We start from the raw sequence: 26,337 nt of genomic DNA on the forward strand, positions 1-26,337 counted from the left end.
TTTTGCTCACTCTTCTGATCATTTGGAACAAAAAATCTTAGCAATCAGAGAAGGAAGAGACTTGACACTACGCCATAGATAGCCTATCGCAATGGTTTAATCACGCGTGTTACAAAATTATGTTACCTTAGGTATGCTCATCTTAGCCTACTGCAACCTAGTGTTTTTGATGTTACCATAGCCTTCGTAACATGTTACTATAGCTTCAAAGTGTTACATACGGTAACATGTGGAAACTTATGTTACAATAGGGTGTTAATCGATAAAAAAGTAATATTTTACAAACAATTAAATTTATATAATTATTTGACTTCAAAGTTAATCAATTTTGATAACATAATTAAGCAATAATTTTAATATTAGCTAAGATTGATAAAATAAATTATTTTTGTTAAATTTTGTAAACTGTACTAATTAGTAACTGATATTTTTTTATTATTAAAAAAATTGGAAACTATTTAAACTTAAAAGTTTAATAAAAAAATAGCGATGTTGGGCTCTCGATCAGGCGGACTAAAGTAGGCTCAAAACTTTTGGAGAAGCAGTAGTTTTCTGGACTGACCTGGGTAAAATTTTAGAAAGTCAAAATTTAAAAATTTTAATATAAAAGTTTAAAAGTAATAAAAAATTAAAATATTATAATTCTCTTTCATTCTGATACGAGCATTGATGTACACATTTTTAAAAATAAAATTTATTAAAATGTATATATACAGATTTATGTAAGTAACAAAATACATAACTAATTTTGTTCTAAAATAATATTTTCAATATTATTTACTACAATTATAAATTATAAATTATAAATTATATACTTTTTTTGGAGACTTGAAATTTTTAAAGGGGGCAAAATTTGAAAAAAAATTCACACGGAGCACCCTTTTTTGATGAAAGTCGCCCAACCCACTTTCTATCTCGTCATTACACTCTCTTCCTCTTCTCTCTCTCCTGTACTCTTCCTAAAATTCTCTCTCTCTCTCTTAAACCTCTCTCTCATACACCGCCTCTTTTCCTCTTCTCCCTCTTCTCCCTCTCTTGTACTCTTCCTAAAATTCTCCCTCTCTCTCTCTTAAACCTCTCTCTCATACATAGCCTCTCTATAAATCTCTTCATCTAAAGTAATTTTCTTCTTCAAATTAGGGTTTTTTCAATATAGTTTGGCAAAGGCTCTTCCAATTAGGGGTTTCTTATTTTCAGTTCATATGACTCGATTTCTTCGCTTAAACATCAGGTAATTCAAGTTTTTCTTTGATTTTAGGGCTTCTTTAATATGGATTTTAAATTTTGAGTTTCACAAGTTTGAATCTAGTAAGACCTTCTCGATATGCATCTCTGGTATCATCGGGTTGACTATTGCTCACGAGTTCCTTTTAGAGTCTGATCTCTCTGTTGCTGTTGTGGACGCTGATGTTCCTTGTGCTGGCGCCACGAGCGCAGGTAAATACAAGTTGTAATCCCGTGATGTAATTAATGTATTTAATAGCTGAATATTTTTTTTTTGTTTACTTGGAGGATTAGTAAACTCTGACATTTTAAGGTTGTTGTTGTAGATGCTTCAAATGTCACTGAATTGGTCTCACTTTCTTGCAGATGCAGCCCATCCCTGCAAAGTGCGATGGTTGTGAAGGATTCATGGATTTGCATCCTCTGCTCTTGGTTGTGGCAAGTGAAAAGACAAGATGTTCTGATCCAGTACAACATGGCAGGGATAGTTCATTAAGGGATAAATATGAACCTCGTGTTGGAGCAGTTATTCATTCTCTTACAGCTATCCATTTCTACTCATTAAGATCTCACAGTTATGTTCATGTTTTGAGATTCCGATCAGCTATGTATATGGTCAGATGTAGCTCAAAACTAGTGGCTATTGGTCTTGCTACACAAGTAAGTCTGTACATCTCAGTGTTTTATGGTTTTTTCTATTTGGTGGTGTTATATCATACAAGTATTATAGGCTAATATTATAAGGATCAAGAATGCCTCTTCCATTCTACTAACAGTGCAATCAACAATTTTAGCCTAGATCTCATATTTAAAAATACAGTAATTACTAGTTTATTTATTTGTTTACTTGCAGGATTAGTAAACTCTGACATTTGAAGTTTGATGTTGTAGGACAGGGGTACATATGGATGGTACATAAGACGCCTCGTACGTCTAAGTGGGAGCTAGCTACTCGAAGCCGGCATCTCTGGGAGGAGTTTGTAAACACTGTTACTCACCAAGGACTTGATCCTCTACATTTACTTGGATGGAAAAAGACCGGTCAGTTTTGATATTGTCAATTCCGCATATTCACTATTCACCTTAGTAAAATTAGTTGTACTCTATATTAATTTTGGCTTTAGGTGAGTGAGTTTTCGGTCAACAGGGAGTTTGTTAGTTGGTAAAACTGCTGAAGAATCTGTCGTATTAAAACAGAGGGTAGATCAGCTGTCTAAGGCTGGGTTCAAGGCCCAAATCTTGTCAAGTACTGATCTGCTGGTACAGGAACCTGCGCTTGAGCTTGACAGAGAAGGTGGGGCGTCTTGTCTACTGGATGATTACCAATTGGATGCTCGACAAACAGTTGCTTATATCGAGAAGGTTATTTAAAATTATATGCTACAAGAGTCTTCTACTTCCCATCCCCGACTTTTTCTGAACATGCTATTCTTCTTCTGTATGTGTGGAAGCCTGGAAGAATTATGAGCTATACCTCCTAGTAAACTTTGAGGATACAATTTTATTTGCAGTGACATTGCTATACTTTCCGTCTCTTCAGTCTTCACTGAGAGACAAGCTCGTGTTATGTATTTCCAGTGACAATGCAAAGTCCGGAACAGCAAAGATAGTTGCTAATACGTTAGTTTTACTCATGTTTTTGTTAATTGGTATATTGATCTAAATCTGAATTTTTGTTAATTGATGATGTATTAATTTTTGCTAAATTTAAATGTTATCATCTTCTCTACACTATCTCCTACTTTTTCTTATACTTATAAGTTATGTTAGTGTTAGGGGTTGGGTAATTTGTTAGCGCAATTTGTGTTGTCTAACTAATTTGTGCATTATTATCTTTGGGGTATCTTGCAGTTAGGGACATGCCGGTAAAGGAGGACACTTAAATAAAAGAGGACCAAACACTTGCTTCTGAAGTCGAGGAGAATGTGAAGAGTTTCCAGTGTTACTATTTTATTAAGTTTATCTTTTTTTTCCTAATATTTAGTAAAGAGCCTGAACTATTTTATTTCGTTAAAATAATTGTTGTTATCATAGTTTTAGACATGTGATGGTTTGAATGTTTAAGTTGGTTTGGATGTAATACATTTTGTGGTATGTAATGATATTTTGGGATTGTTCGATTTCCAATAGTAGAATTTCATGTAGTATTGCTTTTTTACGTATGAAAAACATGTTAATGGTATATATGTTCAAACTACAAACAAATCCTATCAAATTAATATAATACAAATCATTATAAAAAATGGGGCCCACCTGTGGGCCCCAATATGGGCCCCACAAGTGGGCCCATCTTTTTTTTGCAAATTCGAAGTACAAAGGTAACATACATAATGTGATATTATAGACATACATTGATGTTACCTTTGACGTCTATTGTAACACAAAAGTCCATGTTGCACCAGGGCAAAGGAAATGTTACCTTAGGGGCCAAAGGTAACTCGAAAAAAAGCAACTTAAATTTTATGTTACCTTAGGTCTTTTGGGTGGCTATGGTAACATTTTTTTGGCCTGTTGTAACATTTTTTGGATGTTGCTGTAGGCCATCTATGGTGTAGTGTGAGAAGAATAACTCTGGAAGTCCTGTATGGAATCTTAAAAACATATGAACTAGAAATGATTCAAAGGAAATCATTAAGATTTGGTCAAGGACATGTTGTAGATGGTTCAAGTGCCCTAATTGTCAATGAAAGCCAGACCTCTAATGATGATCCAAGATCCCAGACTCCAGATGCCTCAACAAGTGAACAAAGAATTAATGATTCACAGGAAAAAGTGTTACAACCGACATTTTCGTGTATTATTATTTGTAAATTTGGTGCAATTTTAAAACTGAATGCCAATATATTCAACTATTGTATGCTCGTGTGAATTAGAATTTCTACGTCTTAAATTTGCGTTATGTGGTATATGATTTTTCAAAGCAAAAGTTTATTTATTTCTTTTATTTTTGATTTATAAGAAATATTTTAAACCTTGAATAAATTTCTTTTTAAAAGTTATTTTGTTCACAAATTTCAAAAGTGGTTTTATAAAATTTCTAAAAATCCAAGTTATTTTATGGTATAAATTTTATAATTTTTGAACTTGTATTTTATTTTATAAAAATAAATCTTTATAAATTTTAGTTGTCATAATTAGCAAATTACATGGTTTCCCTTACATGCAAATCCTTTTCTATTCAATTTAAAGGGCTAAAAAGACAATTCCAACCCCACTAACTCTTATTTTACTAGCCAAATTCCTTCTTTGCCCTTGCATGCAAAATGATCCAAGTATAACTGGAAGGTTAGTCGTGTCAATTCTCATTCCCACTCATATTTTGTCAAATCAAAAACCATAAAACAAGCAAATGGCATGATCATTCACTCCACTCACACCACACTTTCTCCTCCCTCCCTCCTCCCTCTCTCACTCTCGGCCCTCCTCTCTCTCACTCTCGGGTTTTAGCCGAGAATCACCCCCCTCCCCATTTTCTTCAATCCTCATTAAGATCTCACCTTCTATACAAGTAAATACTACTTCCCATATCATGATCACATATATTTCAAGGAGTTTTGAGTAAAAAGTTTAAGTTTTAAGGTTGCATGTCAAGGTTTTAGTTGAAATTCAAAGTACAACCTTGATTCTTATGGATTTAAGGTTGTTTTTGAGAGGACTACAAGGAATGGTGAAGTGCCAAGTCTTGAAAAGGAAACTCTTGATGTTGAATGGCCATTTCCCTTCCATTTCATTCGGCCATGACCTTAAGGGAGCCGAATGAATGGTCCTTGAGATCATTCTTGTTGCTTTGTTCAATCTTTGTATGTTTATGTGATAATGACATGAATCTTGTAGTGAAAATTTGATGAAACTCTTTGCATGCTAAGTGATCATCTAGATATAGCTTATTCTAGGCTTGCATGTCAATTTCATGGTGAAATATATTTAGAAAACATGTCGCTTTGGTTGGTAAAACTCGAAGACATGCATGCATGTGGATTTCTCTTAGAATGTTATAAGATTTTGATCATTTGGAAAGATTTTGTTAGTAAGCTTTAATTTCAGTAGGAATAAGGTGTTAATATTGATTAGTGTTCCTTGATGCATGGTAATAATTCGGGTATATTTTATAAAAAAAACATAACTTGTTATTTTCAAAAACTTGATGATTTGTGAGTTGTGAAATGTGGTTTCTTTTGTTTTGCCATGATTGCACCTTAGGTAAGGATGATCTCCACCAAGATTATTTTGAGTATAAGGGAGTTAGTTCAGTAGATCACCATTTTTAAGTCTTGGTTTGGGTACTGGGTTGTTGGTGGTTGAGTTTCTAAAGTCAAAACCTTGGAGAAAGGAGAGTTATAATTTCTGCAGAAAATCAGTTTAGTACCCTGAGGTTTAGAGTGAGTTTTTACCATGTCATTGATGTGCACTTTGAGGCTCAAGCCACCAGAAGTTAGTATTGGGAGTATATAAAAGTTTTTAGGTGTTGGTTGGAGGTTTGCATGTTGTTTGGTTAGGTGCACAAGTAGAATAACAAAATCTGTCCAGCAGGGGACAGTTTTGTTGCAACTTAGAAATAGGGAGATTTGACCATGTCACGGATAGGCCCTCATTAGGCCCTGTTGGGCCTTAGTTAGAGGGAGTGTCAGAGAAGTTTTTCCAACCATATTTCATAGGATATGAGTTAGAACCATGTGTCACAAGTTAATTCAAGTCAGGGCATTTTCTGCCCAGAAAAACAGGGGAACCATGGACTTTAAGCTTAGGCCCAAGAAGGCCCAAGCCAGGCCTTTGAGCCACATCAAGTTTGGGAGATGCCCTAAGGTCAGGAGAGTCTTGTGTAAAAGTTTTGAAGGAAAACCTATAGTTTAAGGGTGTCTAATGCACTCAAGAAACCATAAATGTCATTCTGAAATTTGCACCAGTGAGCACTTTCACTTATCACATAGTTTTAGAACACTTAGGAGTGAGATTTAGGTTGACCACCATAGTTGCAAGATAGTATAAGGTCAGTAGAGGAAAAGGCCCAAGTGAGGGTCAATAGTTCTAGGATAGTTTAGTAAAGGCACACCGAGTTAGAAAGCCAAAATTTGAAGACTTTGTCTAGTTTAGCGACCAAGTGACTTAAGTTGTGAATCGAGATCATCCAAGCCTAGTGTTGCATTATGGTGTATATGGTAATATTTGGTATAAAAATATGATATGTGAGTATATGTGGCTTTGTGTGCAAGTATATTTTGAAGGTGAATACAAATTAAGTGCATATAGGCCTAAGTGTCATTTGTGTTTAATTACGGGATGTGAATAGGTTAAGTTGGTAAGAATATATTATAAAGAGGATTATTATTATTTATGTAGGATCTCGAGACGAGGGAAAACTTGCCATAAAGGTCGAGTGAAGCTTCCAGTTGTTCCTACCAGTCAGACCAGACCAGCCTTTCTCAAGGCAAGTGATTCAACTTGTCTTTCGTATTCACTGTAAATAGTTCATATATATCGATGCAACTATCCTGAGTCATTCTGATATATTTAAATCAAGCGTATCTTATGTTTATCTTTGAATCATATAAAAATGCCATGAACCCTCGAGTACGTATTGCAAGTAGTTCAAAAGTCTTATCATGATAGTATATTAAAGTAAGTTGAATGCCATGATAAAAGAAAGGGTAGTTATAACTCTTGATTGATTCTCTTGATTAACATGCTGATGATTCCTAAGTATTGATATCTCATCCTGATACTTGAACCCCTATAGAACCTTACCTTGAACCCTGAAAGCCAAATATTTATCAAAGTGATTCCTCATTGATTGATACCCCTCTTTCTTATCTTAAAGCTTGACAATTCTGATATAACCCGAGTTAAAGATCATTTCTTCATACCTTAACACCCTTAGTATTCATGAAGCTTATCTTCTTGGTGATCCAACACTTGTGCCTTGACGAGAAACCATTGCTTTAAGCCCAGTTTGTCATTACCCTTACATAATATCCAATAGCCTCACTAAATTTTCTTGTCCAAGTTTTATATATGAAAACCTTTCCGTTACCCTAATGGAGTAAAGTTTAGTGGATCATGGCCCTGAGATTTAGTACCATATTTCCCATGTTTCGAGTTGGTCTATAATCCCTTGATAAAAATGCTTACTGTTAAAAGAGATATAATTCGGCATCAGTTTTTGAAATAAATAAAATGTGGGTTTTCAGTCCCAAAGGGGGATAAATGTTTTCTTTGAATAGTGGATCTAAACTGAGACGCGAGTCCTTTCCACACTTATATTAGGCTTAAAAGTTGCCTAGGGATTCCCATTAATGTTCTAGAACCCAGCGAGGTTCGGGATTACTTTGCAGCTGATCACCGGCTGTAATCCGTAGCGTCATAAAATGATTTTGATTAAGATATGGTTTTGAAATTGTTTTGATACAAGCAAAATGATGCCATCACCCAAAGTTTTATCTCTCGTTATCATTGGTTATATCTTTTCATTGTCATTCTTTAATGTATATCTCGATTTATGTTTTGTATCATACTGTATAGCACTTGTTGAGCATTTGGCTCACTCATTACTTTACCCTGATATTACAGCTAGAAGCTATGGTTAGATTCAAGTAGACTGCCCGTAAGACCTGTGATGCTGATGCATATGTTCGAGCTCAGGTAGAATAAGAGATAGTAGTTTTATGTGAGGACTCGATATTTAAAATCAGCTGTAATAGATGGTAGTGTTGGGTTGTTCCAAACCCTAAACTGTAAGATCTTGAATTTGGTTATGTTTATTTATTTTTAAATAATGTAATAGTTATATTTAATTTTGCTGGTTAAGTTGGGGGTGTGACAGGTTTTGGTATCAAAGCTACGGTTTAGAGTCCCTGGACAGCCCAAATAGGTTATAGGGTATATATATAGGCTATAGATAATACGCGAGAGAGTAGGTTAAGTAAATTTATTATTAATACTCCTCTTATTGGTTGTCAGCAAAGGGCGCATTCCTCGACACCCTCTGGGTCGGACGACACTATTGCTTTCTCCGTGTATGCTGAGTTGAGGCACGAGTTTGACATGCTTCAGGGAAAGTACGACTGACTGATAGAACGTCTGAAGAACGTGTACCCGGACAGTCGAAACTACAAAGGAAAGCCCAAAGAGCAGATGACTGCGAGACTTGAGACCTTGGTTCAGTACGTCAACACTAAGCTTGAGGAGATGCCAGCGCACCGGGACCGCATCAGCCAGTATGTCATTCAGATGGTGGCGGATGAGCTCCAGAGCATTGTGAAGACGCTTCGAGAGGAAAAGACTACCAAGCCCCGTTCAGATGGAGTGGAGCCTTAGTTCATTCCATTTACCTTTTCATGTTGTTGTACTATCAGACTCTGAAGAATTCCCAGTTGTTTCCGTTAGTTCCTTTAAATAAGCTTGTTGTTCCTAGAATCAGACTTTGTCCTAATCCTATGTATTGTGACCTTTAAATTTCAATAATCATGCTCTATTGTTCCATTTGCTCTCAACTGTTATTTTACATTTTTATATGCATCGCCATATCTGCTTAACTTGAAACTTGACCTCATAAGTAACCAAGAATGCCATGTGATACCCTCAAATTATTTTATCATTCATATCTGTTTTGACATAACTCTTATTTCAAGATCATGCCTCCTAAAAAGAAGAACCCAACAACCACCTCTACCACAGACCCAAATATTCTTCGAATACTGGAAGCTTTGCAACAACAAACCAATGTTATAGCTCAACAACAACTAACTCTTCAACAATGAATTGAAAATCAAGATAACCATGAACCACACCAACCACCTGAACCATCAGTACCACCTAGACAAGTTGTCACTTTCAAGGCTTTTTAGAATGTGAATCCACCGGCATTCCATGATACCACTGATCCAGTAATAGCTAACACATGGATTAAGGAAATGGAAAGGGCTTTTGAGTTGGTACAGTTAGGAGACGATCAGAAGACGCCGTATGCTACTTACTTCTTGAAGGGCGAAGTCATCTATTGGTGGGAATCAATAAAAGCTATGGAATCAACCCAGCAAGTTTCTTGGGAGAGATTTAAGAAGTTATTTCTGGACAAGTATTACCCTAAGTACATGCAGAATCAGATGGAGCTTAAATTTTTGGAGTTGAAGCAAGGGAACATGACGATACTGGAGTATGAGAAGAAGTTCACTGAGTTGTCAAGGTTTATGACAAAGTATACCAGCACTGAGGAGGAAAAAGCGAAGAAGTTTCAGCAAGGATTGGAACCTTCGATCAGAGATAGAGTAGCTATGTTTGAGCTTGAAACTTATGCGAGAGTAGTACAGAAAGCTGCTCTGATTGAGAATAATGGGATGTAGTCAAGGAAGAAAAGGGATAACAAGAAGAGGAAGGTTCCATTGTATGGAGAAAAATCTGAAGCTGGAAGTTCACAAGATCGGAATGTAAAGAGGATCGGATTCCATAAGGGCGGAAATTTTCAAAAGAAGGGAAATTTGGGCAAAAGGCAAGAATCAAGGGGGAACAATCAGGCAAGCCAAGGCCAAGTTGGAGAAAACAGGTTCCAGAGACCCGAATGCAAGCACTGTGGAAGAAGGCACCCTGGAGTGTGCAATAAACTGAGCATGACCTGCTATAGGTGTAACCAGAAGGGACATTTGGCGAATGAGTGCAAGATGCCGAAGCCAGGAGTGAAGTGTTATAAGTGTGGGAAGACTGGACACATAGCTAGGGAGTGCAAGGCAACCGGACCAGTCAAAGCTTTAATGAATGTGGCAAGTACCAGTACGAGCGTGCCAGCTGAGGTATTGGCATTACCTCCACCACCTATATCAACCCCGCAAGCAACAACAAGGACATTTGATCTGAAGATGAAGGATGTTGTTCAGAATTCTGAGGTGATAGCAGGTACACTTTTACTCAATAATGTCAAAGCTAAAGTATTGATTGATTCGGGAGCAACAAGATCTTTCATATCAGAAACTTTTGTTGATAAGCTTCAATTTGATAAAATGATTATGAGCGAGGTAGTAAATGTGGTAATTACGAACCAAGAGAAGATTCCTGTGAATCAATTCTGTCTGAAGTGTGAGATTGATATTTCGGGATATAAGTTTTCAGCTGACTTGATACTCTTCAAGTTGGGGGAGTTTGATATAATTTTAGGAATGGATTGGTTAGGAGAGAATAACGCTCAGATTAACTGTAAGACCAAGAAAGTGTATTTAAAGATGAAGAGTGGAGAAAAGGTAGTATTTAAGGGGCAGAGGCAAGAACAACTATTTCTTACAATCGTTCAGGCTAAGAAGCTACTTAGAAAAGGTTGTAAGTCGTTCCTAGCTTATGTAGTGGATTCAGAAAAAGGCAGTCCCAACATAAAAGATATACCTGTAGTTAACGAGTTTCCCGATGTGTTTCCAGACGAACTACCAGGCTTACCACCAGATCGACAAATCGAGTTCAGGATCAACCTTGCTCCAGGCACGGAACCAGTTTCAAAGGCCCCATATAGGATGGTACCAGCAGAAATGAAAGAGTTGGCGAGCCAGTTACAAGAATTATTGGATAAAGGAGTGATACGGCCAAGTACGTCACCATGGGGAGCACCTGTTCTGTTTGTAAAGAAGAAAGATGGGAGTATGCGACTATGCATAGATTATCGGGAGTTGAATAAGGTAACGATCAAGAACCGCTACCCGTTACCAAGAATAGATGACCTTTTTGACCAGCTGAAGGGAGCAAAATGCTTCTCAAAGATTGACTTGAGATTGGGATACCATCAATTAAAGATCAAAGAAGAAGATATTCCCAAGACAGAATTTAGGACCAGATATGGGCATTATGAATTCCTAGTAATGCCGTTTGGATTGACCAACGCTTCGGCCGCATTTATGAATCTGATGAATCGAGTATTTAAAAAGTATTTGGACAAGTTTGTAGTGGTATTCATTGATGACATCCTTATTTATTCTAAGTCGGAAGAAGAACATAAGCAGCACCTCTGGATAGCATTGGAGATACTTCGTCAAGAGAAGTTGTATGCCAAGTTTACCAAATGTGAGTTTTGGTTAAAGGAAGTTCAATTTTTGGGGCATATCATTGGAAATGAAGGAGTTAAAGTGGATCCGGCAAAGATTGAGGCAGTTATGAGTTGGGAGAGGCCAAAGACTCCTACGGAAGTGCGAAGTTTTCTAGGATTGGCAGGATACTATAGAAGGTTTGTCAAGGATTTTTCGAAAATCACCACACCATTGACCAAGTTAACCAGGAAGAATCAAAAGTTTGAATGGAGTGCAGAATGTGAGGATTGCTTTCAAGAGTTGAAGCAAAGATTGGTAACAGCTCCGGTATTAGTGCTTCCAGATGACCAAGGAAACTTTGTGATATTCAGCGACGCTTCACATAAGGGATTGGGCTGTGTGTTAATGTAACATAGTAAGGTGATTACGTATGCGTCAAGACAGTTGAAACCGCATGAGTTGAAGTACCCGACACATGACTTGGAACTAGCCGCCATAGTGTTCGCACTTAAGATTTGGAGACATTACCTCTACGGAGAAAAGTGTGAAATCTACACAGATCATAAGAGTTTAAAGTACATTTTCACTCAGAAGGAGCTCAATATGAGGCAGAGGAGATGGCTGGAATTGATCAAGGACTATGACTGCTCGATAAATTATCATCCTGGAAAGGCGAATGTTGTGGCCGATGCTCTAAGTAGGAAAGAGAGACTGAATATGATGACAATACCAAAGGAATTATCTGAAGAAATTAAGAGATTTGAACTGGAACTTTGTGATTGTGGAAAAGTTGAAGAAGTTTGTCGTGCAATGACTTTTCAGCCAACACTAGTGGAAAAGATAAAGAAATGTCAAGAAGAAGTAATGGAGAAAGAGAAGAATCAGTTAACTGGAGAGGAGATTAATACTCAAAGGGATGAGCAAGGGATACTAAGGTTTTCTTCCATAATTTGGATTCCTCATGTACCTGAATTAAAGAATGAGATCCTACACGAAGCCCACAATTCAAAATTTTCAATCCACCGGGGAAGCACCAAGATGTATCGGGACTTAAAGCAGAACTTTTGGTGGCCAAATATGAAGCGAGACGTGGCAGAATGGGTTGTGAAGTGTTATACTTGTCAGAAGGTGAAGGCAGAACATCAACGACCAAGCGGATTAATTTAGCCCCTAAAGATTCCAGAATGGAAATGGGAAAATATTGCTATGGATTTTATAGTAGGACTACCGCGAACGAAATCCGGGCATGACGCTATATGGGTTATAGTTGATCGTCTTATAAAGTCAGCGCATTTCCTTCCAATTAACGAGAAGTCATCACTGGACAAATTGGTTCATCTGTATGTGCCTGAAATCATACTAAGGCATGGAGTACCCGTATCAATAGTTTCAGACAGAGATCCCCGATTTAACTCGAGATTCTGGAAGCAATTTCAAGAATGTCTTGGCACGAAGTTGAATATGAGCATGGCGTACCACCCGCAGACTGATGGTCAGAGCGAAAGGACAATTCAAACAATCGAAGACATGTTGCGCAGTTATGCAATCGATTTTGCAGGAAGTTGGGATGACCACTTGCCGTTGATTGAATTCTCTTACAACAATAGCTATCATTCCAGTATTGGTATGCCACCATACGAAGCTTTGTACGGGCGAAAATGTAGATCACCAACAAGTTGGGATGAAGTAGGAGAAGGAAGGATTCTCGGCTCAGAATTGGTACAACAGTTGCATGACACAGTCAAGTTAATTCAGAAAAGTTGCTTGCTGCTCAAGATAGACAGAGGAAGTATGCGGATCCAGCGCATAAGGATGTTCGATTCCAAATTGGCGAAGCTGTTTTATTGAAGGTGTCACCTAGAAAAGAGTTGTCTAGATTTGGCAAGAAAGGGAAGTTAGCACCTAGATATATAGGTCCTTTTGAAATTTTGAGTCAAGTGGGGAAGGTGGCCTACGAGTTGGCCTTACCACCTCAGTATCAGTATCAGCATGTGCATAATATGTTCCATATGTCGTTGCTTAAGAAGTATAATCCTGACGCTAGCCATGTGATAGAATATGAACCTGTAGAAATTCAGGCAGACCTGTCATTTGTGGAGCAACCCATCAAAATACTCGACTGGCAAGAGAAGAGTCTTAGGAATAAGACAGTAAAGTTAGTAAAAGTACTTTGGAGAAACCCTAAGGTCGAAGAATCGACTTGGGAGTTAGAGTCTGATATGTGTTCCCGGTATCCTCATCTGTTCTCTTAGATTCTAGGGACAGAATCCCTTAAGGGGGAGAGGATGTTACAACCGGCATTTTCGTGTATTATTATTTGTAAATTTGGTGCAATTTTAAAACCGAATGCCAATATATCCAACTATTGTATGCTCGTGTGAATGAGAATTTCTGCGTCTTAAATTTGCATTATGTGGTATATGATTTTTCAAAGTAAAAGTTTATTTATTTCTTTTATTTTTGATTTATAAGGAATATTTTAAACCTTGAATAAATTTCTTTTTAAAAGTTATTTTGTTCACAAATTTCAAAAGTGGTTTTATAAAATTTCTAAAAATCCAAGTTATTTTATGGTATAAATTTTATAATTTTTGAACTTGTATTTTATTTTATAAAAATAAATCTGTATAAATTTTAGTTGTCATAATTAGCAAATTACATGGTTGCCCTTGCATGCAAATCCTTTTCTATTCAATTTAAAGGGCTAAAGAGACAATTCCAACCCCACTAACTCTTATTTTGCTAGCCAAATTCCTTCTTTGCCCTTGCATGCAAAATGATCCAAGTATAATTGGAAGGTTAGTCTTGTCAATTCTCATTCCCACTCACATTTTGTCAAATCAAAAACCATAAAACAAGCAAATGGCATGATCATTCACTCCACTCACACCACACTTTCTCCTCCCTCCCTCCTCCCTCTCTCACTCTCGGCCCTCCTCTCTCTCACTCTCGGGTTTTAGCCGAGAATCACCCCCTCCCCATTTTCTTCATTCCTTATTAATCTCTCACCTTCTATACAAGTAAATACTACTTCCCATATCATGATCACATATATTTCAAGGAGTTTTGAGTAAAAAGTTTAAGTTTTAAGGTTGCATGTCAAGATTTTAGTTGAAACTCAAAGTACAACCTTGATTCTTATGGATTTAAGGTTGTTTTTGAGTGGACTACAAGGAATAGTGAAGTGCCAAGTCTTGAGAAGGAAACTCTTGATGTTGAATGGCCATTTCCCTTCCATTTCATTCGGCCATGACCTTAAGGGAGCCGAATGAATAGTCCTTGAGATCGTTCTTGTTACTTTGTTCAATCTTTGTATGTTTATGTGATAATGGCATGAATCTTGTAGTGAAAATTTGATGAAACTCTTTGCATGCTAAGTGATCATCTAGATATAGCTTATGCTAGGCTTGCATGTCAATTTCATGGTGAAATATATTCAGAAAACATGTTGCTTTGGTTGGTAAAACTCGAAGACATGCATGCATGTGGATTTCTCTTAGAATGTTATAAGATTTTGATCATTTAGAAAGATTTTGTTAGTAAGCTTTAATTTCAGTAGGAATAAGGTGTTAATATTGATTAGTGTTCCTTGATGCATGGTAATAATTCGGGTATATTTTATAAAAAAAAACATAACTTGTTATTTTCAAAAACTTGATGATTTGTGAGTTGTGAAATGTGGTTTCTTTTGTTTTGCCATGATTGCACCTTATGTAAGGATGATCTCCACCAAGATTATTTTGAGTATAAGGGAGTTAGTTCAGTAGATCACCATGTTTAAGTCTTGGTTTGGGTACTGGATTGTTGGTGGTTGAATTTCTCAAGTCAAAACCTTGGAGAAAGGAGAGTTATAGTTTCTGCAGAAAATCAGTTTAGTACCCTGAGGTTTAGAGTGAGTTTTGACCATGTCATTGATGAGCACTTTGAGGCCCAAGCCACCAGAAGTTAGTATTGGGAGTATATAAAAGGTTTTAGGTGTTGGTTGGAGGTTTGCATGTCGTTTGGTTAGGTGCACAAGTAGAATAACAAAATCTGTCCAGCAGGGGACAGTTTTGTTGCAACTTAGAAATAGGGAGATTTGACCATGTCATGGGTAGGCCCTCGTTAGGCCCTGTTGGGCCTTAGTTAGAGGGAGTGTCAGAGAAGTTTTTCCAACCATAGTCCATAGGATATGAGTTAGAACCATGTGTCACAAGTTAATTCAAGTCAGGGCGTTTTCTGCCCAGAAAAACAGGGGAACCATGGACTTTAAGCTTAGGCCCAAGAAGGCCCAAGCCAGGCCTTTGAGCCACATCAAGTTTGGGAGATTCCCTAAGGTCAGGAAAGTAAAAGTTTTGAAGGAAAACCCATAGTTTAAGGGTGTCTAATGCACTCAAGAAACCATAAATGTCATTCTGAAATTTGCACCAGTTAACACTTTCACTTATCACATAGTTTTAGAACACTTAGGAGTGAGATTTAGATTGACCACCATAGTTGCAAGATAGTATAAGGTCAGTAGAGAAAAAGGCCCAAGTGAGGGTCAATAGGTCTAGGATAGTTTAGTAAAGGCACACTGAGTTAGAAAGCCAAAATTTGAAGACTTTGTCTAGTTTAGCGACCAAGTGACTTAAGTTGTGAATCGAGATCATCCAAGCCTAGTGTTGAATTATGGTGTATATGGTAATATTTGGTATTAAAATATGATATGTGAGTATATGTGGCTTTGTGTGCAAGAATATTTTGAAGGTGAATACAAATTAAGTGCATATAGGCCTAAGTGTCATTTATGTTTAATTACGGGATATGAATAGGTTAAGTTGGTGAGAATATATTATAACGAGGATTATTATTATTTATGTAGGATCTCGAGACGAGGGAAAACTTGCCATAAAGGTCGAGTGAAGCTTCCAGTTGCTCCTACCAGTCAGACCAGACCAGCATTTCTCAAGGCAAATGATTCAACTTGTCTTTCGTATTCATTGTAAATAGTTCATATATATCGATGCAACTATCCTGAGTCATTCTGATATATTTAAATCAAGCGTATCTTATGTTTATCTTTGAATCATATAAAAATGCCATGAACCTTCGAGTACGTATTGCAAGTAGTTCAAAAGTCTTATCATGATAGTATATTAAAGTAAGTTGAATGCCATGATAAAGGAAAGGGTAGTTATAACTCTTGGTTGATTCTCTTGATTAACATGCTGATGATTCCTAAGTATTGATATCTCATCCTGATACTTGAACCCCTATAGAACCTTACCTTGAACCCAGAAAGCCAGATATTTATCAAAGTGATTCCTCATTGATTTATACCCCTCTTTCTTATCTTAAAGCTTGACAATTCTGATATAACCTGAGTTAAAGATCATTTCTTCATACCTTAACACCCTTAGTATTCATGAAGCTTATCTTCTTGGTGATCCAGCACTTGTGCCTTGACGAGAAACCATTGCTTTAAGCCCAGTTTGACATTACCCTTACATAATATCCAATAGCCTCACTAAATTTTCTTGTCCAAGTTTTATATATGAAAACCTTTCCGTTACCCTAATGGAGTAAAGTTTAGTGGATCATGGCCCTGAGATTTAGTACCATATTTCCCGTGTTTCGAGTTGGTCTATAATCCCTAGATAAAAATGCTTACTGTTAAAAGAGATTTTGTTATAATTCGGCATCAGTTTTTGAAATAAATAAAATGTGGGTTTTCAATCCTAAAGGGGGATACATGTTTTCTTTGAATATTGGATCTGGACTGAGACGCGAGTCATTTTCACACTTATATTAGGCTTAAAAGTTGCCTAGGGATTCCCATTAATGTTCTAGAACCCAGCGAGGTTCGGGATTACTTCGCGGCTGATCACCGACTGTAATCCGTAGCATCATAAAATGATTTTGATTAAGATATGGTTTTGAAATTATTTTGATACAAGCAAAATGATGCCATCACCCAAAGTTTTATCTCTCGTTATCATTGGTTATGTCTTTCCATTATCATTCTTTAATTTATATCTCGATTTATATTTTGTATCGTACTGTATAGCACATGTTGAGCATTTGGCTCGCTCCTTGCTTTACCCTGATATTACTGCTAGCAGTTATGGTTAGATTCAAGCAGACCGCCCGTAAGACCTGTGATGCTGATGCATATGTTCGAGCTCAGGTAGAATAAGAGATAGTAGTTTTATATGAGGACTCGATATTTAAAATCAGCTGTAATAGATGGTAGTGTTGGGCTGATCCAAACCCTAAACTGTAAGATCTTGGATTTGGTTATGTTTATTTATTTTTAAATAATGTAATAGTTATATTTAATTTTGCTGGTTAAGTTGGGGGTGTGACAAAAAGTCATACTGGAATTGAAAGAAGATGAGTTCTACATCTTGGATGAACTTGATGAGATAAATCAATTAATGGCCTATCTGGCAAGAAAGTTCTCTAACATTAGAGTAAAGAAGCCAAGATTCCTCAAGGGTAAAGGACAATCATTCAACAAAGACAGCAGCTGGAAAGGAAAAGGGAAGTATACATCTGATTGCAAAAATGGCTATAAAACTGGATTTATGGATAGATCAAAGATAAGGTGCTTTAACTGTGATGAGTAAGGACATTTTACTACAGAATGCAGGAAACCCAAGAAAGCAAAGAAAGATAAAGCTTATCTTGAATTGGAAGCAAAGTATGAAGTTCTTCTAAAGATACAACAAAGCAAAGCTTATATTGTAAAGGGTAAAAGTTGGGATGACTCTGACAATAATGAAGATGAGGAAGTTGAAAATTATGCACCAATGGCCATGGAGCGAGAAGAGTCATCTTCATAAAAAACACAGGTACCAACGCTTACCATCATTGATTTAAATATGAACCAATATAAGGAAACTGTTGAAAATATGAACACAAAAATGTTTCACATTCATACAAGTATGGTTGCTGCTAATGAGGAAGTTAACAGACTGACAAAGATAAATGAGAAGCTTGAAAATGAGAAATAGGAAACTGAATTGTTGATAGTGGAGTTTGAAGCTGTAAAACAAGATTTTGTATATCTGAAAAAGAAGCTCAAGTGTGCAAATGAAATTGAAGCTGTGTTGAGGGAGAAATTAGAGAAGAATGAAGTGAAGTTGAAGTCCTTCAAGAATGTATCTGAGTTGGTTGGACAATACCATGAGAAAAATAAGCCATGTGCAAATATTTCCATTGGTCTTAATTATGATGCCTTGAACAGTTAGAAGAAAAATATAGGTGACAAAGGAAAGGCTAAAGAAAATGAAAATGTTCTAGCAATACTGAAAAGGTTGGATCACCTATGTTCAAGGCATGTGTAGTGAACTTCAGTGAAGAAGAGTTGATTATCAAGCAAGAAATTGTTGATGAAGATAATGAAAAGAAAAATGCAGATGCAACTCAATCTTCCAAGGCTTTATCACTCGTCATATATCTGGAAGATAATGAGGAGAAGGCTGGCCCTCTGGTGACCTTTGGAGAAAACAACAAAAGATTCACAATGGGATATGGCAAGATTATTTCTGAAAATGTTATCATTAATGATGTAGCATTGGTAGCTAGTCATGAAGTAAATCATCTCAGTGTCACCCAGTTTACAAACAAGGGTTTTAAAGTTCTATTTGACAAAAAAGAATGCATCTTCATCAGCAAGAAAACCAAATGAAGTTTATCTAAAAGGAGCAAGGAAAGGAAGCTTGTTTGTTAGGTCCCAATTTGTTTGTAGAAGGGGGGGTTGAATGCAAACAATACCGTTTCGTCGAATAAAATGCGGAATAAAATTGTGAAACAAAATTCAAGTTAAATAAAACTTTTATTAAACTTGAAAGGTGTTACAACTACGGTATCGGTTACAAGGGATTAATCTCAAATCAATTATTACAAATTTAGAATAAATTCGACATGAACTTTTTCTATTTTTGTAATTAAAAGATCAAATGCTAAAAGCGATTTGAGATTAAGTTCTAGGGATTTTAATCCGCTAGATAGATATACAAGAACAAGATAAGTATTTCTAGTTGATTGGATTTAACTTTACAATCTAGAAAATTGATCTTGAAGTTGCAGAATAGATGAAATATTTTTCTGCTGCTTTTTCTTTTGTTCTTGTAGTGTGTTCTGTTTGATTGCTGAATATGGATGATGTTCACTTCTGCTTCTTTTGTTTCTTTTTAAGTAAACAGCCGAATGCAAATGAACTGCAATGACAATCCTTTGAACCAGCATGACTTTCGGTATGACAATTGATTGTCATACCGATTGTTACACAAGTACAATTCAGATTGTCTTGCAAAGATTAATAACAGATTTTTAATCTAATAAAAATTCTAACAAGACAATTAAATGAATTAGCATGACTTTCGGTATGACTATTGATTGTCATACCGATTGTCATATTAATACAATCCAGATTGTCTTGCAAAGATTAATAACAGATTTTTAATCTAATAAAAATTCTAACAAGACAATTAAATGAATTAGCATGACTTTCGGTATGACTATTGATTGTCATACCGATTGTCATATTAATACAATCAGTTTGCCTTGTTTCAATTTAAATAGATTTAAACCAATTAAAAATTCTGTAATTCCTTAATATTAATTCTAAATTAATTAATCAATTTAATTCAATTAATTAATAAATTAATCCTTGCAGATATAATTTATTTTCTTAATTAAATTATATGACTTAATTAATTAATGGAGAATTAATACTAACGCTGAGCAGCAACCATTCTTCTGACAATCTTCTGAAAGTCACTGAGACTTATGAATCAATTCCGTCACTTCAATGCTGACACTCGATGTACTGTCTGGTTCATGAGTGACTAACTTTCGTGACGTTTCTTCATGTCTTGACTCTGTTGTTCTGATTGAATCCTTGTAATAAATGATACCTTGACGAGATCTCTGTGACTTGATTAAATCCACGATCTTGATTTACATCACTGAGGCATGATCAAATTCTTGAACTTCTTCCAGTGAATCTTCAAGTCTGCAGATGAACAATGTTTCTTTATTCTTTGACAGATGTTACTTTGTGAGATCTCTCTGATGCTTGATCCACTATTTACTTATTACATTCTTATTTGAGTTGAGTTAAATACTCGAATAAACGAGTAGGCTATGACATATGCCTTTCAATCTCCCCCTATTTGCTTGTTAGACAATAACAACAAATACCTAGAGGATAACTCAACTAACAAATAAGAAAAAGATATAAACAGTAATGTAAAGTAAATAGCAGAAAAGTTCTGGATTATATTTAACATTTTCCAGATTCCAAATGAAATTTACAAGTGAATACAAGATAGATGTTCCTCTAGCCTGAACATATAACTACATTAGTCTATCTTGATTCATAACGCTCTAATCATATTACATTGAGTTTTGAGCTAATTGACTTTAGTTGTCTTCTCTTCTGACTTCACCTTCTTCTAAATCTTGAAGCAATTCCTTGTCAAAAACACGATCCTTTTCTGAAGTGAAGCTTGCAGGTCTGACTGGTTGAACTCCAACTGTCTTCAACTTATTCTTGAGTTGATTGTACCTTTTAACATTCTTCTCACAATAAGCTTGAATCAAGTCAGCAGCTTGAGTCTTCAACATGGATGAATATCCAGCAGTTCTCAAATGATGTTCCATCCAGACCAGATGCTTAGCTGAGTAGTCTTTAAGAGATTGTACATCTAGCTGACAGATTTGAAGACAATCAGACTTAAAGAATCTCACTTGATGAGGATTGTTGACCACTTGAGGACTAGCCCTGCTGGCAAACTCTTTAAGCCTTTCCCGAAGAACTTCATTCAACTCTGAGCTTCTTTTCACTTTGTTTAAAAGAACCCAAATCTCTGACAACGAACGATTCTCAAATAGATGAAGTGACACTTTGAATGATCCTTCACTCTGACAATATACAAAAATGCTCATCTCATTTAGGGATCTATCAAAAGCAGCTGTGATCCTTGAGACTTCAGTCTTGATAGCATTCATGTACATGTCATTGTTAGGATTTGAGATTTCCAGCTTGTCAAGAAGATGTAAGAACTGCCTATCATTGTTAGTGCATAGATGAGGCATATCAAGTACTCTCCTAGCTTCATCCCACTTTCCACCAATCTTCAGTCTGACATCTCTTCTCCTTTCTTGAGCTTTAATGTCATGAAGACGTTGCTTTTGAAGAGTTTCTGTTCTTTGTATGTCTTTTCTCCTATCAATGATCTGTGAGACCTTCTTGAGTTCAGCTTCTTTTCTTTGCATCTCTGACTGCTCTTTCTGAAATTCTTTCTCAAACCTAGGATCCACTGTATCTTCTTCTTCCCAATCTTCAAAATCACTTTCTTCTTCAGCTTCAAATAACCCATCTTTATCTTCCTGAACTGATTCAGTGGGAATGTCAAAAATATCGAAGTCATCCTGTTCTCCACTGTAGTAGGCATCATCAGCCTTTCCTTTATCTCCAGCAGAAGTATCTTTTTCTTTCCCTTTGGAATTACTCCCTTTCTTCTCCCCCTTAGTTGAGGGATCCTCTACTGACTTTCCTTTGAAACCTCCACCACTTCCAGAGCCTGATCCTCCACCAGACGGTCCTTCAAAATAAGCTCTTTGTTCTTCATTAGGGCAATGAGAATTCTTGATCATGTAATATAAGTGCTTCATGCCTTCATTTAGATGTTCCATGCCCGTCTCTATCTTTAGAAATCTTGAGTTGTCCAGTGAATGATTCATCTCAACGAGGTCTTCAAGAGAAGTCATTCTTGTATGTAGGGAGCAGAAGTTGGATATGTCATCAGCTGATAAATTTGGAGTGTCCTGAATAGAATTGAGCTTTGGTATTACAGTAGTCTTTAAATCTGAGATGTCATTCCTTATGATTGCAAGCTGATTGTCGACAGAGGTGGAAGAAGAAGACCGTTCAACCACCTGTGCTTTGAATGCTTGAGCTTCAGCTTGACTTTTAGCAAGTTCTTCTTTCAGGGCAGCAATCTGAGCTAACAGGTTGATAGTATCAGTGTCTGTGTGTGCTCTCACCTGAAGTTCACTCGTATTTGGTTCACTCATCTCACGTGCATGTGTTTCTCTCAATATGATTGCTCGTGAGGAGTCTTCCAATTGCTGTTCTTGTGTACCTGCATTAAAAATCACCCTAGCCTCTTCAAGAGAGGTCAGTGGTGGTGCAATGGGAATTCGCGAGTCCCGATCCTCAGTCAATGCTATCAAATCTTTTGGAATAGATGTCTGAATTGCTTCAGGGATAGATTGACCGAGTTGCCCTCCACTTTCTCCAGATAAATCTGCGAGTGGAGAATCCCATAAGGGAGCCAGAGTTGTTGGATCTGGGAGGGGAGAAAATGACTCTATTAAAGATGGCGGAGAGTCAGATTTTCCCTCTGAAGCATGTGACTGCTCTTCTGCCGTAACTATGGCAGGCACTGTAACCGACTCTACGTGCACTCCTCGCTGGGTGTCCTGAGTATTATCTGGGGAAGTGTATGGTTCCATTGTGAGTAATGGAATTGTGCTTGACTCAGTACAAGATGCCATGGCCCGATGGCGAATTTCAATAGATGCATCCTGTTGAGAGAATGCCTCTAGTAACTGTTCATTGGCCATTTCAAAGTCCATGTCCTGTTGGGAGGACAAGGATAAGCTATCAGATGCCTCAGAATAGGTTTTTCTTTTCTTAGGAGGAGGCAGAGCTGAGGGTTCACTCATATTTGACATTGTACTACTTCCTAATAATCTTCTGGGTAACATTTTAGACAGTGGGGGAGAGGGTGAGATAGAATGAGACTCTGTGTTTGGCTCTATGACCTGGGATTGAAGCTGTGGTTCTACAACTTCATGGTCAGCCCTATCAACCACTGAGGGTCTGTTAACAGAAGTAGGAAGAGAGTGAGAGAGAGTGTGAGGAGTTACTACCTGTAATGGAAGAGCCTGGGTGGCTTGAACCACTGGAGGTTGAGGTTGCTGTTCATGGCCGGGAAGATTAAAAATAGGCAAGGGAATATAATTGGCCATGAAAGCAGATACAAGTACTGGTACTTGCATAAATTTGAAGGTTGTGTCTTGGCGAGTGTAAATCTTTTTGCTAACTGGTGGGGGTTCGGTTACAGCAGAGTTAGCAAAAAGTGCTTTGTGTTCAGGGGTGAGTAGATGATCTGCTATGAGCATAAGAAAACGAGCATAGTAACATGATACCCTACGATTTGTAGAATGATCACGTAAAGCAGAAGTTAGACGTCTCAAGAGAATGGGAAAAAGTAGTTTGCCAAAATTGATCCTTTGATTGAAAACAACCGCAAGACCAATATACTGCAGGGTGGAAGTAATGTTATGAAAATTGGATTTTGTGCAGTTGGCAAACACTTTGGAAAGTGTATCGAAGAAAATATCCCATTCAGACACCAAATTTGATTTAGAAAGTTTGGTTAAATTGATCACCCCCTGATAGTGAATAGCATTGAAAAAATTTGTGATATCATTTTCAGAGGGTAAATTACAGAAATTGTCAAGTGGAAAATTTAGCGCACGATTGACGACTGTTTCATCAACTACATACTGTGTGTTTGCCACGGTGAATGAAAAAGATTTTGAATCATCGGCCACAGTAGAGGTTGTGCAAATCAGTCTAAGTAGATCGACGTTTAAAATCACATTTGATTTAATAGCAGAGCTAACAATCGAATGATCATTTAAAAATCTAATCCAAGGCTTAAATTTTTCAACATCACATTTTTCCGGATTGAAATAACCAACTAGATTATGCGCGACAATTTGGAAATTGAGAGCCATTTTTTTTTTATAAAATAATAATAAGACACAAGCTTTTCAGAATTTTAAGAATAATATTAAGAAAATTCGAATTAATTAAATTAATTTAATAATTCGAATTAAATTAATTATAATCGAAAAATTTAGACAGAAATGTATCTCGTTAAAATTCTTAAATCACTAACACAGTTTTGACACACCAAAAGACACAAATAAGAAATTAAAATAAAAATGGAATTGAAGGGGCAAACTGAATTTACAGAAAATTCAACAGCACTTGTCTATGTATATACTTATATGTATATATCACTAAAGTGATGATTAAGTTTGCTGAGTAAAAACTCGAGCAAGGAAATAACAGGTTTGGTTTGGTTCGAAGAGAGAGAAGAGAGAAAATTAAGAGATAAAAACTGTTAGATTTTTTGAAATGAAGTGAACTGATGAAATGGTTTAAAAACAATACACCAAACGCCTTTATATAACAGCTGGTATGACAATCCGGGATTGTCATACCGATTGTCATACCAGGCAAAAAGAAGGAAATGAAATACACGAATAAGTATTAAAATTATAACTGGTATGACAATCTGATAGTCATACCGATTGTCATACCAGGCAAAATAAAAATAAAATAGATATATATAATGTTTATAACTGGTAAGACAATCAATAGTCATACCGATTGTCTTGCCAGTATAAAACTAAACTGAAAAACACTGAAATGACAATTATATTCGCAAATGACTTTCAGCAAGACAATTTCAATTGTCTTGCCGATTGTCATTCTGGAAATAAAAGGTTTTCACACAGAATTAATTATGAAAATAAGTATATATATATATAAGTACTGAAATGATTTTCAGCAAGACAATTCAATTGTCTTGCCGATTGTCATTGCAGTAGAAAAACACTCAAATATGTACAGACTTCTATTTATGTACTGAAACTATATTTCAAAATAGTAAAACTGAAATAAACACTTAAAATTTTTACAGAAACAAAGATAATATATCAGAATTTATTATTTTTATTCCAAAAATAGATTTCTATTGAATTTTAGCAAATAAAATTCATAGAAAAATATTTTTAGAGGAAATAAAATATTCTGAGATATTTTAAATTAACAAATAGGGAAAATAAAAATAGATAAGATAATATATATTACATAGAAATAAGCAAGAAATATGATAAAATGATAAAATAAATTTGCAAGTGAATTTTTTTTTTTATTTATGAAAAATTCATTTGTAAATTCATTCAAGAACAGATCCCAGATATTAACTAAATTAATCACTAAAACTATTCAACATGCCCAATTTACCAACTAATCCGGTAAATGTGGATTCGTCAAGTGGTTTAGTAAAAATATCTGCTATTTGTTCTTCTGTTGGAACAAAAAATAGTTCAACAGTACCATTCATGACATGCTCTCTAATAAAATGATACCTGATGTCAATGTGCTTTGTCCTCGAGTGCTGCACAGGGTTGTTGGTGATGGCTATTGCACTTGTGTTGTCACATAAAATAGGAATCTTGTTCAATACAGAGCCATAGTCTCGTAGTTGGTTCCTAATCCACAAGATCTGAGCACAGCAGCTTCCAGCAGCAATATATTCAGCCTCGGCCGTTGAGTTGGAAACTGTTTGCTGTTTCTTGCTGTACCATGAGACTAGCCTGCTTCCTAAGAATTGACAACTTCCTGAGGTGCTTTTCCTATCAACAACACTTCCTGCATAATCTGAATCTGTATATCCGACAAGGTTAAAACCAGATTCTTTAGGGTACCAAATACCTAGATTTGGTGTTCCCTTAAGATATCTTAAGATTCGTTTAACAGCAACGAGATGAATATCTCTAGGATCCGCTTGGAACCTTGCACATAGGCATGTAGCATACATAATATCTGGTCTACTCGCAGTAAGATAGAGTAACGAGCCAATCATACCTCTGTAGCTTGTGACATCTACCTTAATGGAGTTTTCACATGGTCCAAGCTTGACAGCTGTAGTTGATGGAGTCCTTGCTGATGCAGAATCCTCTAGATTGTATTTTTTGAGGAGTTCCTTGAGATACTTGGATTGACAAATAAATGTTCCATCTAACCTTTGATTTACTTATAATCCAAGAAAGAACTTCAGCTCTCCCATCATGCTCATTTCAAACTTGCTGTGCATTAACTTAGCAAATCTCTTACAGAGATTATCATTAGTAGACCCAAATATTATATCATCCACATAGACTTGGACTAATATAGTATCACTCTTATGTTTTTTAGAAAAGAGAGTTTTGTCTATGACACCTCTAATAAAGCTATTTTCAATAAGAAATTCAGAGAGAGTGTCATAACATTTTCTTG

General features: G+C 36.2%; 1 protein-coding gene across 1 annotated transcript; it reads left to right on the forward strand.

Moving 5' to 3' along the window:
* Nucleotides 1-1,300: 1,300 nt before the first annotated feature.
* LOC141697091 (autophagy-related protein 18h-like) lies at nucleotides 1,301-2,241 on the forward strand. Its single transcript, XM_074501301.1, has 3 exons — nucleotides 1,301-1,437; nucleotides 1,591-1,884; nucleotides 2,116-2,241. Exons 1-3 carry the CDS (start codon nucleotides 1,408-1,410, stop codon nucleotides 2,170-2,172), a joined length of 381 nt encoding a protein of 126 aa, XP_074357402.1. The 5' UTR covers nucleotides 1,301-1,407; the 3' UTR covers nucleotides 2,173-2,241.
* Nucleotides 2,242-26,337: the final 24,096 nt, after the last annotated feature.

Source organism: Apium graveolens, chromosome 11, assembly GCF_009905375.1.
Source record: "Apium graveolens cultivar Ventura chromosome 11, ASM990537v1, whole genome shotgun sequence".
NCBI lineage: Eukaryota > Viridiplantae > Streptophyta > Magnoliopsida > Apiales > Apiaceae > Apium > Apium graveolens.